The sequence below is a fragment of the Colletotrichum graminicola genome, assembly GCF_000149035.1.
Source record: "Colletotrichum graminicola M1.001 genomic scaffold supercont1.35, whole genome shotgun sequence".
In the NCBI taxonomy this organism is placed as follows: domain Eukaryota; kingdom Fungi; phylum Ascomycota; class Sordariomycetes; order Glomerellales; family Glomerellaceae; genus Colletotrichum; species Colletotrichum graminicola.
In genome coordinates, this window is record NW_007361039.1 from 128,628 (window position 1) to 142,173 (window position 13,546).

Here is a 13,546-nt window from a genome sequence, read left to right on the forward strand (position 1 = left end):
TGGTAGATAGATGCCTATCGATTTGACCCGTTCACCTTTTTTTGTGTCAACTAACAGGCAACACAGACAACACTGACAACCGACTTATCAAAGAGATATCACTTACACTGAGAAACTTTGCTCAAACCCTGCGTTCGCACCAGAAGGCGGCTCCAGCAAACTCACCACATCAGACCTAAATTGAATCGACCTCAGCATCGTCAACCACCAGATCCTCCTCTTCAACATCTTCATCCCCTCCCGCCCGATCCTCGCTAGCCCCCGCAGCGTCGCCATCTTCCTCCTCCGCTGGCGGCTCCTCCCCATCCGCCCACGCCTCGGGCCCGAGGTACCGCCTCGGCCAGATGTTCATCGATATCTTGACTCCGGACGCCACCGGCAGCCCCGCGTGCACCACCCTCTCGTCGCCCGTCCCGTTCGCGTGCAGGTTCACCCAGAATACCGCATTGCCCCGAACCGGCCGGAACGCCAGCCCGCCGTCCTTGTGCCGCCTCCAGTGCCGCGCCCCCTCCGCCCCCTCCGCCAGGTGGTGCTGCGGCGTCGCTGCCCGCACCCGCGGGAACCACGTCTCGCCCCCCGCGCACCCGTCCTCCAGCACGGTCAGGAAGCTCGCGACGCGGTTCCACCGCCGGTCCCGCCCCGTCCGCGCGTCCGGCAGGAACGTGTCGTACCAGTCGCGGTGCACGTTGAACCGCTGCCCCGCCGTGTACCGCACCAGCTGCGGCGAGCCGACCTCGTCGCGCCCCGGCGCCAGCGCCGTGCCCATGAACTCCTCGGCCCGCCGCGTCACGCACCGCACCGCCGCGTCCTCGATCGGCAGCCCCGCCGACCACGACGTCCGGTCCGGCGTGCCCTGCGCGACGCCGTCCTTGAAGACGTAGCTCGGGCGGAACCCGCCCTCGCCCGCCGCCAGAAGGCCAACGATGTCGGCCTCGTTGAGGAAGTCGCGGATGTAAATAACGAGTGGGTCGAGCGAGACGATCTGCGTCGTGTAGTTCTGGGCGGCGCAGACAAAGGGCTCCACTGGGCCGTCCTGGACGAAGGTGTCGTCTGGCGGGGGCGAGAGGAGGGCATTGAGTGACGCCAGGAGGCGCGAGGGGGTATCGCACCGCTGGATGTAGGGTAGGGTGATGGCGACGAGCCCAGTGTAGGCCGAAAGGCCCAGGAACTTGGTGAGAAGGCCAGCCATGATCGGATAGTTCGTCGGCGGCCTCAAAGAACAGTCATTGCGTCACTCACAAAACCCGAAGAAAAAGAGACACCAAGCAGGAAGAGGGAGCGGTTGCCCAAGTACCGCCGCTTATAAGAATCATCACCGTCGGCCCACCGCCAACTCACACGTGTGCCTCGTTTTCTTCACTGTCCAGTTCCCCGACGCCCCTTTCCTCCGAAAGACGCATCAGATAGATCGATGGAGCGTCCTCCTCCGGCTGGGCGGACAATCTCATGCGTGCCATGGCTGATTGGACGGCACGCCAACCCCAGAACCGCACCACCCACCCGTCTCCCCCCGCGTCCTCCGCTTATGCGGTGGGACTTCGCGGAGGGAGAGCTAATTAGCTACCCTCGGTGGCGGATGCTCGATCTGACCAGCTAGCTAGCTCAGAGCTATCGCGCTTGATTGGGTCCCAGTTGGATGCCGTTATTATGTCCCATCTTCCCTTCCATGCTTGTCAACGCTCCTCAAAGTCTAGGATGCCATTGCCCCCCGCCCCAATTTTACCGTGCCGCCTGCAGGGGAAGACGAGGCATATTGTCACATGAATGTTCTTCCAATCGCCCAGAAATCAACTTCGGCGTCCAAAGTGACAAAGGAACAAATCATGTATTGAGTTCACCCGTGTAACGGCCGGGCAGCCGGCACGACGTACGTTCGAACGATGCTCATCTCTCCCGAATTCAATGTCTCCTCTGTCCAAGCTGTCCTGGCCCTGCGTCTGATTTTCTCCCGAATGGTCGGGTATGTACTTTGATCAAAACAACAGCTATGGACCCTTATTGGCGGATGTACGTGTTGATTCTATTCTCTTTCAAGTATGAAAGGATGTGGCGAGACATGCCAAAACAACTCCAGTAGCCCATTCCCATAACACTCTTGACCCAGTACAGCGAACACCGCCAAGATGACGGGTCGACGTGATTGCTACACGCCCTAGACCTGGCTGTGGCGCGCGCGCTTGCGGGCGCTTCCAGTGGACGAGGTGGAGGGGTGGAGCTTGTCGTTGCGCTCTCTCTTGAGCTTCTCGTCGAGAACACGAGCTATTCACAGTCAGCAATGTCTCTGTACACGGGCAATGGCGCGATAGCGTACTGAGCACGTCGTATCCGAACTGGGGGTGCTCCAAGCACAGGGAACGGAACTCCTCCTCGGCCTCGGAGCGCAGGGTGTGCGACCGGGTAGCCCAGAAGCTCGCGACGGGGGCGCGAATGGTGGTGTCATCCTTGCTGGTGTAGGCGTAGACGTAGCGGGCGTAGGCGATCTCGCCCTTGGCCGTCGAGTTGACGCAGTGGATCTTGGAGCTGGCGAGCGACCGTAGGTTCGGCATGCCGAACTTGTCAGCCAGCGTGTAGACGCGCGCGTGTTTCAGCAGCTGAGTGCCGTCCGTGTCGACTTCGGGTACGGCAGGGTCCGATTCAAGGGTGCGCGTGCCAGCAACCTTGCGGGGGAAGTACTCTCCCGTATAGAGAAACTCGAGGAAGCAGCCGACAGCGTCAATTTCTTCGCCAGCGAGCTCAATCTGACGCGGCTGTCGTGGGTTGGGTTAGTGAGGCCTTGGTTGAGCCGGCGCCAGGGTCGATGGGCGGTGGTGTCCGGGGGGGGGGGGGGGGGGGCTACTCACGCTGCCATCGTCGCTGAACTGGGCGCATGCCTCCTTGAAGTAGGGGCTCTGTGTAAGGAGGGCCTGGTGTGCCGTGACAATTGTTTCCGTCTCGCCCTGGCCAACGAGCAGAGTTACGACAGGGCTGGAGAGGTAGTCGACAAAGGTGGTGCGCGGCTCGACGGGGTCGCTCTCGCCGCCCTCAGCAAAGGGAAGGTTCTCGACATCGACATTGTCGGCAGTCTCGACAGCCTCGGCCGCCTCGGCGCCTTCCATCTCGACATCGACAGCAGGGTTCGCTGGGGCGTCGCTGGAGACCTCGGCGTCGTTGGCGAAGTCGGCCATTGCGACGGTTTGCGACGGGGCGATACGGTGTCTTGGGTGGTGGTGTGCGGTGCTTTGAATCGCGTGGATTGGCTGGCTTGACTGCCTATGTCATAAAGAGCGTACGGCGGGAACTAGAGAATGACCAATTGATCGCGTGTACTAGGTTAAGAAAAACGAGCGCCTGAAAAGAGACCCCAAAGAGTGTGTCGACCGCCAATGCCGGGTTATTGTAAAATCAATCACGAGTTGGAAATGCACGCAGCGCGTATGTGGTGTTTTCTGCCGGAATTGGGGGAAGGTGCTTCAAGCTCAGCTCAGGAGGGCTCCTCCCAGCAACGCCAACGGCAACGGCGACTGGACTCTGCACAGACCACTTGTGCACGGTACTCTCGGGCTAACTAGATATTATGTGAGGATAGGACATAATCAGCTTATGTGTATACCCATATATTGCTTACCTACTTATCGATAGACACCGTTGGTGGCGCAGAGTCCACTCAGTTCAAGCAACCCAAGCTATCTAGGTACTGTTTATGTATGTTTGTAGACTTGGAAGCTCATTATGTTTTTTTTGGATTCTCCAACACTAACGCCGGGTATCGTCGACTTGCGAGATGCAATTATAGCAAAAAAAAAAAAAAAAAGAAGAAGAAACCGTCCAATCAAGCCAAAGCAGAAGTCCGCCCAACGCAGTGCCATGGAATCAACGGTATGAATTGTGCATCAAACATCGCTGTGGAGTGCAATCTCATCATATTGCGCTCTCTCGGTTTCCTCCAAAAAATCACAAATATGCTTGTTGCAAAGACACAGGGACCTCCAGCTCCTGTTTCCTTGTGTACATTGCCCCTCATCTTACTTCTACTGGCTCTCTTCTCGAGATGACTCCATTCCTCCGGTCTTCTTATTCGGGGATAGATTCGGTAAGCCGGGGTGCCCCAGCTTCAACGGTTGCTCTTGCTTCAATACCTCCCAGTGCTTCTTCAACGTGTTTTCCCGCACCACCAGCTCAAAGTTTGTGAGAAAGCAGAAACTGATCTCCAAACGCGCAAGCTCCAGGTCGCTGACACCCCCGACCTTGGCCATCTTGCTGTGCGGATAGCTGAGGTCTTCGAGCGCCTTCATTGCCACCCGCAAGCCCGCGAGCACCAGCCGATGCGCATTCCGCCTCGTCACCGGTATCGTTTGCTCGTCAACCGCCAAGCGGTGGATGTATAGGCTCGTTGCGAGATAGACGGCGGTGCTCATAGGACAGAAGCGGTGTATGCGTGCGAGATATTCCTCGATGCCGATAGGCGGGGGCTTTTTGGAGTAGAACTTGCGTGTGATGGCGCTGTGTTGAAGATTGAGCGGCTGAGAGTTCTCGCCAATGATTATGTACGGCTCGGGCGGCCTCGTAGGCGGTGTGGGTGCGGGACTTGGCGTCTGTCGCAGATGGACGCCGTCTATGAGTTGCGACGACGAGCCGCCGGAGCCGCTCGTTCGGGACGCCGTCGTGGGTCGGCGGGGGGAGGGGTGGGAATGGCTCATCGCGGCCTCGGCCTCTTGGAGCATCCTCGCCAGGTTCTTTTCCGAGTTGGAGCGGATGAGTGCCTTCTCGGCTGCCATGCCTCGCATGTTGGGCAGTGTCGGGCTCGTTGGGGGTGGTGTGGGAGGGATGTCGCCGGTTATTCGCACGAGAGCTTCGATGCCGCCACTCAGCAGTTTCATTGCCGACCGCGGGGACAACTTGAAGACGTCGTCATTCTCGGTGACATTTGGTGGGCTTTCGCAGTCGGCAACGCCGAGTCGTGGGTCGGACGAAGGATTCGGCGGCGGGGGTAGGTCGGGCACATTGCTCGTGTTCGACTCTGTATGCTGTAGAGGGGCACCCTCTTCGGGTTTGGGAGACATTACAATCTCTGGTTCGCAACGCTCCCGAGGGAGGCACCGGGGCTGGGTATCGGGCGCCAATGACGCCGGGTTGGAGCGGGAGAACAGAGTCTCGGCGGGTTCGACGTGGGTGATGGAGAGCATCTGAGCCCTGAAGGAGGCTGTTTAATTCGTGTACACTTGAGCTGTTTGGGACAACTATCATGATCCAAATCCTATTCTTGCAAAGATGCAATATCTCTCGGCCTTGTTCGGCTTCCGGGAACCGGGTACCTGGCTCGTCGTGCCGCAGATAGCGCTCGGCGGCGGGGCGAGCCGTTCGAGAACAGACGAACTCGGCCGTCTCGAAGGACGAAACGTTGGGGTAGCGGAAGTCAGATATGGTTTTATTAAAGGGGAATGCGGTCGTTCTGGTGAGGATGATAAAGGGCGGGAATAGGGCAAAGCACGAGGTGTTGGGCAATGGCGCTCCCAAGCTGGTTCTGGCTTATGACTGGCGACCGAGGGAGGGTTCTTGGATTCTAATAAGCAGCACCTTGGGTGATTCGGCAGGAAATGTCGTCTCGGTCAGGGCAAGGCCGTTGCTGGTAACTGTGGTGGTTCGTTCTGGTTTGGAACTTTTCGAGTCTGGCGAGCTTTTGTCGGTCGAATTCCTGGCAAAGGTGCTTTGGTGGGCAGAGGACAATCCGGGTGCTGATGTCGAAGCTATTAGTGCGGGGAGCTGCAAGCATGCAGCAATCGAGGAAATAGCAAAGGACACGGCATCCCGGGTGCAGTAGAGGGATCGGCGATCGTCTCAAGTTTCGAGCTGCAAGGTGTAGTAGTAGGTAATGAAGGGACGGCGCAGATGGTTCGGCAGGATTGGAGTCGGGGAAGGCGGCTGACGGCTGGCGGCTGGCTGCTGGCTGCTAGGCAAGAGGGGAGGAGAAGCCTAGAAGTGCTGAACGCAGATGCAGGATGCACGATAAAGAAGAAGAAAAAAAAGAAAACAAAAAAAGAAAAAAGCAATGGCGGGACTTTTGGTGGCGTTTGTTTGCCTGGTGTTCCCTGTCGCCTGGCCCAGCACACTGCAGCGGAGGTTGCGGTTCCAAGGGCAGAAGCAGGGAAGAGCGAGGTAGCGTCGTGCAGGGGTCGGAGCAGGAGGCCGTTTCGATGAAGATGATGATGATGATGATGATGATGGCAACTCGATCGAGAACGAGCTACCTGAACCGCAGCGTGTGAGCGAACGGACGAGAAGACGGATACGCAGCAGTAGTAGCGGCAACGGGGCAAGGCCACGACGCAAAGAGAATATGATCTCGATGGATGATTTCGAATATGCAGGAACGACGGCGACGACGACGACGACGACGATAACAACGGACGCGAGGTGGCAAATGACTAGCAGGAATGGCGGATACAAATGGGCAGATTGGCAGGGCAGATAAGAGGTGGGTAGCTGGATATTGTCGAATTTGCCGATCCCGGATCGTCCTCGCAGTACTCCGTAATATTCGTTTACATGCGAAAGTGTCGTCTCTCCCCCACGGTTGGGTCGGGATTGAAGTCTGAGAGAGTTGAAACTAAACAGCGAGCAGCCGGTGATTGGTTTTCTCTAGTGAAATTTCATCCACTACTACTAAATGTGTGAAGCATTTGTGAGGAGATACCGGGGCTCTGGGGATTTGAAAATCTTTCTAAACTACGGAGTATTAGTTTAGGAATAGGTAGACGGAAGGTGAGGCTACGGTTGAGTGGGGACTAGATTGGGGGGGGAGGGGTTTGCATGCTGCATGGAATGGATGGACGGCGCATGGGAAGGGCGCTCGGAAGGATCCAAGCCGTTCTTCGTCTACAAACAAGTTGAGTGAAAAATGGAAGACAAGAAGAAAGGAAAGAAAGAAGGGTGGAGGAAAAGGCGCCCATGTCTGTCTCTCCTGCCTCCTGCAGCGTCCGTTCAGCTGAAGAACTGGTGAGGTAGGTCCGGTCTCGTTCTCCCTGCTGGCTCCTACCAATTTCTTTTCTCTTGTTGCCCTTGGCGGTCTCGATCACCTGGTCTTGCCGTCGGCCCATCTCCATGCGATGAGGTCTCTTGTCTCTGTTATTGTCACTTTTAATGCGAGGTACTATCCGAGAGACCTATAGTAATCCGAGCCGCTCTTTCCCGTTCCCCACTATGCGTACATACTAGGTACTGTGCTGGGAAGGACCACGCAAGAGTGCCTGCTGACCATGAATGGTTTTGTTCTACCCATGATGGCTGCAACCTCCGGGAGCGGATTGGGTTTGTTGTTAGGTGGGTAGTGTACGGATAGACAGTACGGATAGACTATCTAGACCTCGCTCGCTGGCGGTGGTGCCTACCTACATCGTACATAGATACGTACCTCAGTCCAACCATCGTGCCATCCCAAGGTCGATGAAGGGGCAGTATCCGTAATGCAACCAGATGAGATGCCCACCGCTCAGAGGTGACATCCGCCCGCCCTTCGTTCCTTCTACTCCCACACTAAATCGGCAAGCACCTTCCCTACCTGCGCTAGGTACAGATACTAGTGCAAGGTGCATTCCTACTACCTCTTTACCTTGCATCCATGTGGTGGTGGTGGTGCTGAACAGGGATCTTCTCTCGTTGGCGTTGGCGTCGAGCACAGACAGCGACATGGCCGATGCGTAAACCCCACCACCCCGTTTTATTTCGGAGGCAGGCGCGAAAGGGGGGGGGCAGAAGGTGGGGTTTTAAGGGTCTTTGCTTGTCAAATGACCAAAGTAGTTGATGCACCATCACCAGAGGCAGGTAGGCCTCGACCTAATACCTGCCTGCCATAACCGCACACCACATAGAGGACAACTCATCCATCCTTTGGAAACGGCGACATTCTGACGGTCAGGCCCTGTGTTGACGTGCTCGGGGCCGGGTAAAAGCTCGGAACTCGTCCGCTAGCTAGCATCACCCAAGCGCCATCGTACGGCTTTACGCATGCCTTCGTATCCCAATACATCAGATCTCCGGTGACTCGATTCTGCCGGGCCGGGTCCCCGTTAGTTTGTCTACGTTTTACCGCGCTTTAGCCATCTTGATGGATCACCCCCGATTGGATACAGCCTCTCTTCTACCATGGATCCAGCCTCGCTTCTACCATGGACCCAGCCTCGCTTCTGCAATGTATACCGCCCTACCTTTGGTCTCATTCTTACGAACCCATGGCCACCTTGATATCCAGCACCGCCGGTTGTCCGCCCTGAACCGTCTCGATCGCTTTCTTGAGCATTCCCTCAAGTTCTTCCAACTTGTCCACGCGAGCAGCGAACAGATCCCCCCCCGCTGCCGCCTTGGCGATACCCGAGTAATCAGGCGCCGGATCGAACGAGATGTTGATTTCTTCATTCGTCGCCCTGGAGCCTTCACCGTCGGGGTGTACCAGCAGCAGTGACCGCCGGGGCGCATTCCATCCTGTCAGAACGTCAGTCAGGCCTGGATACACGGTCGGGGCTACTCATCCATTCCTATCACTCACCTTTGTTGTTCAAGATAATGGTCAGTACGGGAATGTTATAACGCTTCGCGATCCAGTACACGCTACCTGGCACCGAGAACAGGAACGTTCCGTCGCCGACAATTTGAACCACAAACTTGCCCTTGCCGCCGTTCTCGAAGTCGGTAGCCAACTTGATGCCAAGAGCGCCGCCGCCCGACCAGCCGAGCCCGCCGCCGCCGCAGTTGATCCATGACCCAGGCAGCGTCGGCTGGAGGTTGTCGTGGACAAATACCGTGTTGGTCACGGCCTCGATCGCCCAGATCGTGTCCTCGGGGCAGAGCTTCTTCAGCGCCCGCGTGAGGTGGCCCGTTCCAAACTCACCATCCGCTTTGGGCTGTGCTTTCTCCTCGATCGTGGCCAAGAGCTTCTTGTGTGACTCCTTCACCTTGGCTTCGCGCTGCTTGGCCTCTGCCGATTCCAGCTGCGCAGCGAACTGGCCCTTGAGGTGGGCAGTGATCTGCTCGATCGATTCGAGGCTGCTCGCGCGGTATCTCGACTCCGCGGCAATGTAAAACACGGGCATCTGCTGCTTCAATGGATCGACATCGATGTGGAAAATCTTGGCGTCCGTCTTGGGGTGGCACAGGGTGTTGATCCACGGCACATCGCAGTCGAGAACGAGGATGACGTCGGCCGTCTTGATAGCTTCTTCGATGCCAAACCGAAGACCCAGCCAGCCGGGATGGTCTGCCGGGAAGCACATATCGCTCCCGCCAGTGTCGACGACGCGCAGGCCCTTGACCGTGTTGGCGAGCTCGACGAGCGCAGCCGGAAACTTGTGGTTTCTGCCGCCAAACCCGGTGATGACGAGGGGCTCCTTGGCGCCAGCCAGTGCCTCGGCCATCTTGTTCACGGCGCCCTTGGCAAGGCCACCGAGCTCGACCGGATCCCAATCTGCTTGGCGGATGCTGTACGGCTCGATCTCGGCCTCCATGACCTCTCTTGCGCCGCAAAGGTACACGGGTCCTTGGGGATCGGATTTGGAGAACTGCAGGGCACGGTTGACCATTTGTTTGACATTGGTCGCCGTCTTGAGCTCGCCGGAATAACGGCAGTACTGGGAGACAATTTGCTTTTGGTCCGGGACGTCCTGAATCCAGTGGATGTACTCGGTACGGCTACCTCGCAGCTCACCCTCCAGTGTGAAGGGGGAGAGGCCGGCGAAGACCAGGATAGGCGCGCGGCCGCATGAAGCGTTGTGCACTGCGGCACCAAGACCCTGCGTTCCCACATCGACGTGGACAATGACACACTGCGGCTTCCCGGTCAGGCGAGCATAGCCGTCGGCCATGGACATGGCCACCATCTGGCGTCTATTATCAGTACGGAGTCGGCGTTGATGTGGATGGAAAAGGCTATGCCAGTTACCTCATTGGGACATGTGATGATTCGGGGAAAGCTTCCTTTCTTCTCTCTGAGACCCTTGACCATAGCTTCGATGATGCTGGGGTGGTCGGAACCCAGGTTGACGAAGCAGTGCGAGACGCCAGCATCCCATAGTGCCTCAAAGAAGGCGAACGACGCGGTGTACATCTCGGCGGACTTTGACGAAAGGCCACGAGCTTGCTTGATGGTGGCTTTGAACTCATCTTCAACGACGGGCCGAGCCGATGATTTTATAGAAGCATTGAAAGTTGCCGGCAATGTTGATCCCCCGCTTCGATGGAGTGGGGTCGCCGATGAGAAGCCGGCAAGTTGGCGACCAGGGCCGGCAACGGCTGCGCCGACGGCAATTGTCTGCTTCAACCTGACCAAACGCCCTGCTCTACCACCTGGAGGCCCGGCAATGCGCAAGCAGCGTGCGGCCATCAACCCCGGCATTTGTCTGAGAGGCATGGCGAAGGGCGGCAATACCGACTGACAACAGCTGGAGGAGAGTGGTGTGGGAGGGAGGGGGGGGGGGGGGGGACGGCAATCGAATGACAAGACGGGATTGTCCTTGACTGTACTTCACAGTGTTAACAAACACACTCAGGCTCAACCAGGCCTTGGCAGGTTGTGTTAGTGTCTTTGGGGGTGATATGGAATGCCACAACGACGCCTCGGATTCGACCAATGGAGGAGTACGAGGGGGTTTGGTTTTTTATCTCCCTCGGACCTAAAAGGGAAGGTTTTGTTTGACTGAAGTCGGATTGAGTTATCCGTGACGGGCGACAAAGACACTTATACATCCGGGAGTAGGATCATTCCACAGACCGACGGCCGGTCCATGCACACTGTTCCCCAGAATAGGGAGCATCACGCCCTTTGGGGTTAACCCCGCAATCGGCTAAGGGAGTGGTTTCATAGGGCGCTTGGAGTCGGCTCATTGCAGGCTTTCACCCTAGAGCAAGGTGTCATTTATTACTCCCAAGCTTTGTTGACCTCCCCAAACCCGCCACAGATAAGGATATACAGCTCCGCAATACAGTTCAAGGTTGTGCATGGCCCCATACCGTGTGAGACGAGAGAGCACTCGGCCACATCAATGACGGACGGGTGCCCGTATAAGATAGGGTTGAGTAACTGATCCTTGTTTCCAGCACGAGGCTCTTGTCAACGAGCTGGGTTTCATTCGCTGCCAACTCCCTGTTTCTCCCGATATGGAAATTACAAAATTACAAAGGCCGAGGCATTGGGACTGTCGTTGGACAGCATCTCTTTGGGCCGAGTGTTACCGCCGCCGCAAGAAGCCGTAAGTTTGGAGCTGGATAGATGGGCCTTGGAAGCAAACCGTGTCTCATGCCGGTTCCCCGCAGCCAAGCGTGTCCGGGCGTTTCTGGAGGAGAGGAGGGGGGAGGGGGGACGCTAGGTCGGTGCGCCGAGGTCGTGCGGGGTGGGAGGTGTTGCTGTCACATCTCTGGAGCTTTCGAGTTCCAGGGATCCAATGTGCAGTGCAATGATTGCTACAGTATGCAAAAAAAAGGGCCTTCATCCCGTAATCATCTCTATAATGTCCCTGACAAGGACGGTAAGCCTGCACCGCATTCGGAGCCGGAAGCCCTTGGTCACCATGCTTTTTTGTAACCCGGGTGCACATTAAGTGCAACCTACTGGTCGGAGCTAATCAAACCTAGAAGAGGGTGGGGGGAAGACCCAACCCGACTTACCTTTGGCTTTACAGTGCCCCTCCGGATGGGGTGAGCCACCAAGCCATGCGCTCGTTACCTTTTGGACCTCAGTTCATCGGGCCAGATCCAGCCCAGGATCGACCCAATGCCGAAGGCGACGAGACAACATCGGACCCGTCATCCCGACGACACCGGCGCGAGCCTTCCGACGTGCGAACCGCGCCGGGGATCCTTATCGACAGCGCCGCCGCCGCCGGCTCGTCGTAGTTTGTCGATCCCGCCGCCCAGGCGATGACGCCGGCGTCGTCGACCGCGAATGCCGCGGACTTCACGAAGCCGTGCCGGTGGTGGGATGCATGATCGGTGGTGTTGAGCCCCGCCGCGGCGATGGAGATATGGGAACAAGGGAAGCCATTGCGGGCGTAGAGAGACGGCCTGAAGGCTGTCTGTCTGTTGGTGATGACGATGAATTAGGATGTTGGACCTTGGCTAGGGGAAGAATGCTTGGCACATGCCTCTTTCAGTGTGCTTGAAATGAGTACAAAAAGAATAAGAAATAAAAAAGAAATCGTTAAAAGAATAATAAAGCGCCACACTCCCTCCGAGGCGGGGCTCCACCTTCGGTGACGGCCCCGATGTGGATACCGCCGATGCCCGAGTGGGTCCGATAGCTCGGCATCCGGTCATCGCATTGCAACTCCTCGTTCATGTTCGGTGTTTACTCCTTAAACTTGCTGGAAAGGGGGAAAAAAAAGAGTTCCCTTCCTTTCATGCTTACTATGTTGATGCGGATACAGATACCATTGCTGCCTCAATGCGACCCCGCTCGCATTGGAGTGATAAGCGAAACATGCTTTCGGGCTCGAGTCCTCGACGAAGCCCGCATGATGGGACTTTGTCGCAATGTTCAGATGAACGCTTTGCGTCATGAAATACATAAACGTCTCCTCCCTCTTCATCTCTCGAGCTCCAGCCTTCCTGAACTCGACCGACCGCACTTGTTCGTCACTGATATTTCTTGTTACGTCCCCTCCCTGAGAGAGAGTAAGATTACATTGCCGTCACCTCGGGAGTCACGAATTCAAAACACAACAGAAAGCGCGTGCGAGAGATCAACCCTAGCTCATACCTTTCCCTCCCCAAGCAACCTCCGAGGCCCCCGCTATGTCTCTCAACTTGGCGTCCCCGTTCTCCCCCTTCCCGAGCTTCGTCCTCGGCACGGGCCTCACCTTCATCGGCCTGCTCGGCTTCGCCCGCCCGCTCGCCATGTACGATTCCTTCGGCATCACCCGGCCCCCGGCCGGCGTCGAGCCCGATCCCTTCAGCTACGCCAAGTCGGCCCGGGACCTGGCGACGGGCGCGCTCTTCATCCTCCTCGAGACGTACCAGGAGGGCAGCGGGAACGAGGACGCCGTGACGGCGCTGTTCGCGGTGACGGCGTGCGTGGGCGTCGCCGACTGGTGGACCGTGAGGCGGAGGGGCGGAAAAGAGCCGATGGGGCTGCTGCATTTGGGGAGCGGGGTCGCGTTGGGCGCCTTCGCCATATGGAGGTTCTTCTACTAGCAGTGGGCTGTGTAGGTCGAGGAATGAGGTCTTGTGCAGTATGTATGTTTGGTGTTTCGGCGGGCGATAAAGACTTGAGGAGACGACTTGCCTATTCGCGGGGTACAATCGGTTTGTGCCGAGCGCATCTCCTGAAAGACTTGTTAACGACTGATACGAGGCAACAAAGTAGCAGACGACGTTTTGTTTTCCCCCAACAAAGCAATTTTATCTCTTGAAACATGTTGACCTCTGATGCAAATGAGGAACAAACACCTTATTCTTGCCTGAAAGCTGGTTACTTGTAGTTGACCCGCCAGTCCTTTGCTAGTGACCCGGTGAGATTTTCCTTCATGGCTGAGAACAAATTCATTGTCTTGACAAACTTGTGGAATTATGGACTTGCAGCATCGCA

General features: G+C 57.1%; 6 protein-coding genes across 6 annotated transcripts; 1 reads left to right on the plus strand and 5 right to left on the minus strand.

Moving 5' to 3' along the window:
- Positions 1-175: 175 nt before the first annotated feature.
- On the minus strand, positions 176-1,189 carry GLRG_07963 (2OG-Fe(II) oxygenase family Oxidoreductase; the record flags this gene model as incomplete). The annotated part of the gene is made up of 1 exon (XM_008098648.1): positions 176-1,189. One exon carries the CDS (start codon positions 1,187-1,189, stop codon positions 176-178), a length of 1,014 nt encoding a protein of 337 aa, XP_008096839.1.
- A 963-nt stretch (positions 1,190-2,152) lies between these two features.
- On the minus strand, positions 2,153-3,164 carry GLRG_07964 (uncharacterized protein; the record flags this gene model as incomplete). Its single annotated transcript, XM_008098649.1, has 3 exons — positions 2,153-2,259; positions 2,312-2,747; positions 2,841-3,164. 3 exons carry the CDS (start codon positions 3,162-3,164, stop codon positions 2,153-2,155), a joined length of 867 nt encoding a protein of 288 aa, XP_008096840.1.
- An 843-nt stretch (positions 3,165-4,007) lies between these two features.
- Positions 4,008-5,039, minus strand: GLRG_07965 (cyclin; the record flags this gene model as incomplete). Its single annotated transcript, XM_008098650.1, has 1 exon — positions 4,008-5,039. One exon carries the CDS (start codon positions 5,037-5,039, stop codon positions 4,008-4,010), a length of 1,032 nt encoding a protein of 343 aa, XP_008096841.1.
- A 3,155-nt stretch (positions 5,040-8,194) lies between these two features.
- On the minus strand, positions 8,195-10,072 carry GLRG_07966 (thiamine pyrophosphate enzyme; the record flags this gene model as incomplete). Its single annotated transcript, XM_008098651.1, has 3 exons — positions 8,195-8,454; positions 8,519-9,845; positions 9,908-10,072. 3 exons carry the CDS (start codon positions 10,070-10,072, stop codon positions 8,195-8,197), a joined length of 1,752 nt encoding a protein of 583 aa, XP_008096842.1.
- Positions 10,073-11,696: 1,624 nt separating this feature from the next.
- GLRG_07967 (uncharacterized protein) lies at positions 11,697-12,298 on the minus strand (the record flags this gene model as incomplete). Its single annotated transcript, XM_008098652.1, has 2 exons — positions 11,697-12,031; positions 12,208-12,298. The coding sequence occupies 2 exons, from the start codon at positions 12,296-12,298 to the stop codon at positions 11,697-11,699; spliced, it is 426 nt and encodes a 141-aa protein (XP_008096843.1).
- A 455-nt stretch (positions 12,299-12,753) lies between these two features.
- Positions 12,754-13,152, plus strand: GLRG_07968 (uncharacterized protein; the record flags this gene model as incomplete). The annotated part of the gene is made up of 1 exon (XM_008098653.1): positions 12,754-13,152. One exon carries the CDS (start codon positions 12,754-12,756, stop codon positions 13,150-13,152), a length of 399 nt encoding a protein of 132 aa, XP_008096844.1.
- Between the last annotated feature and the right edge of the window lie 394 nt (positions 13,153-13,546).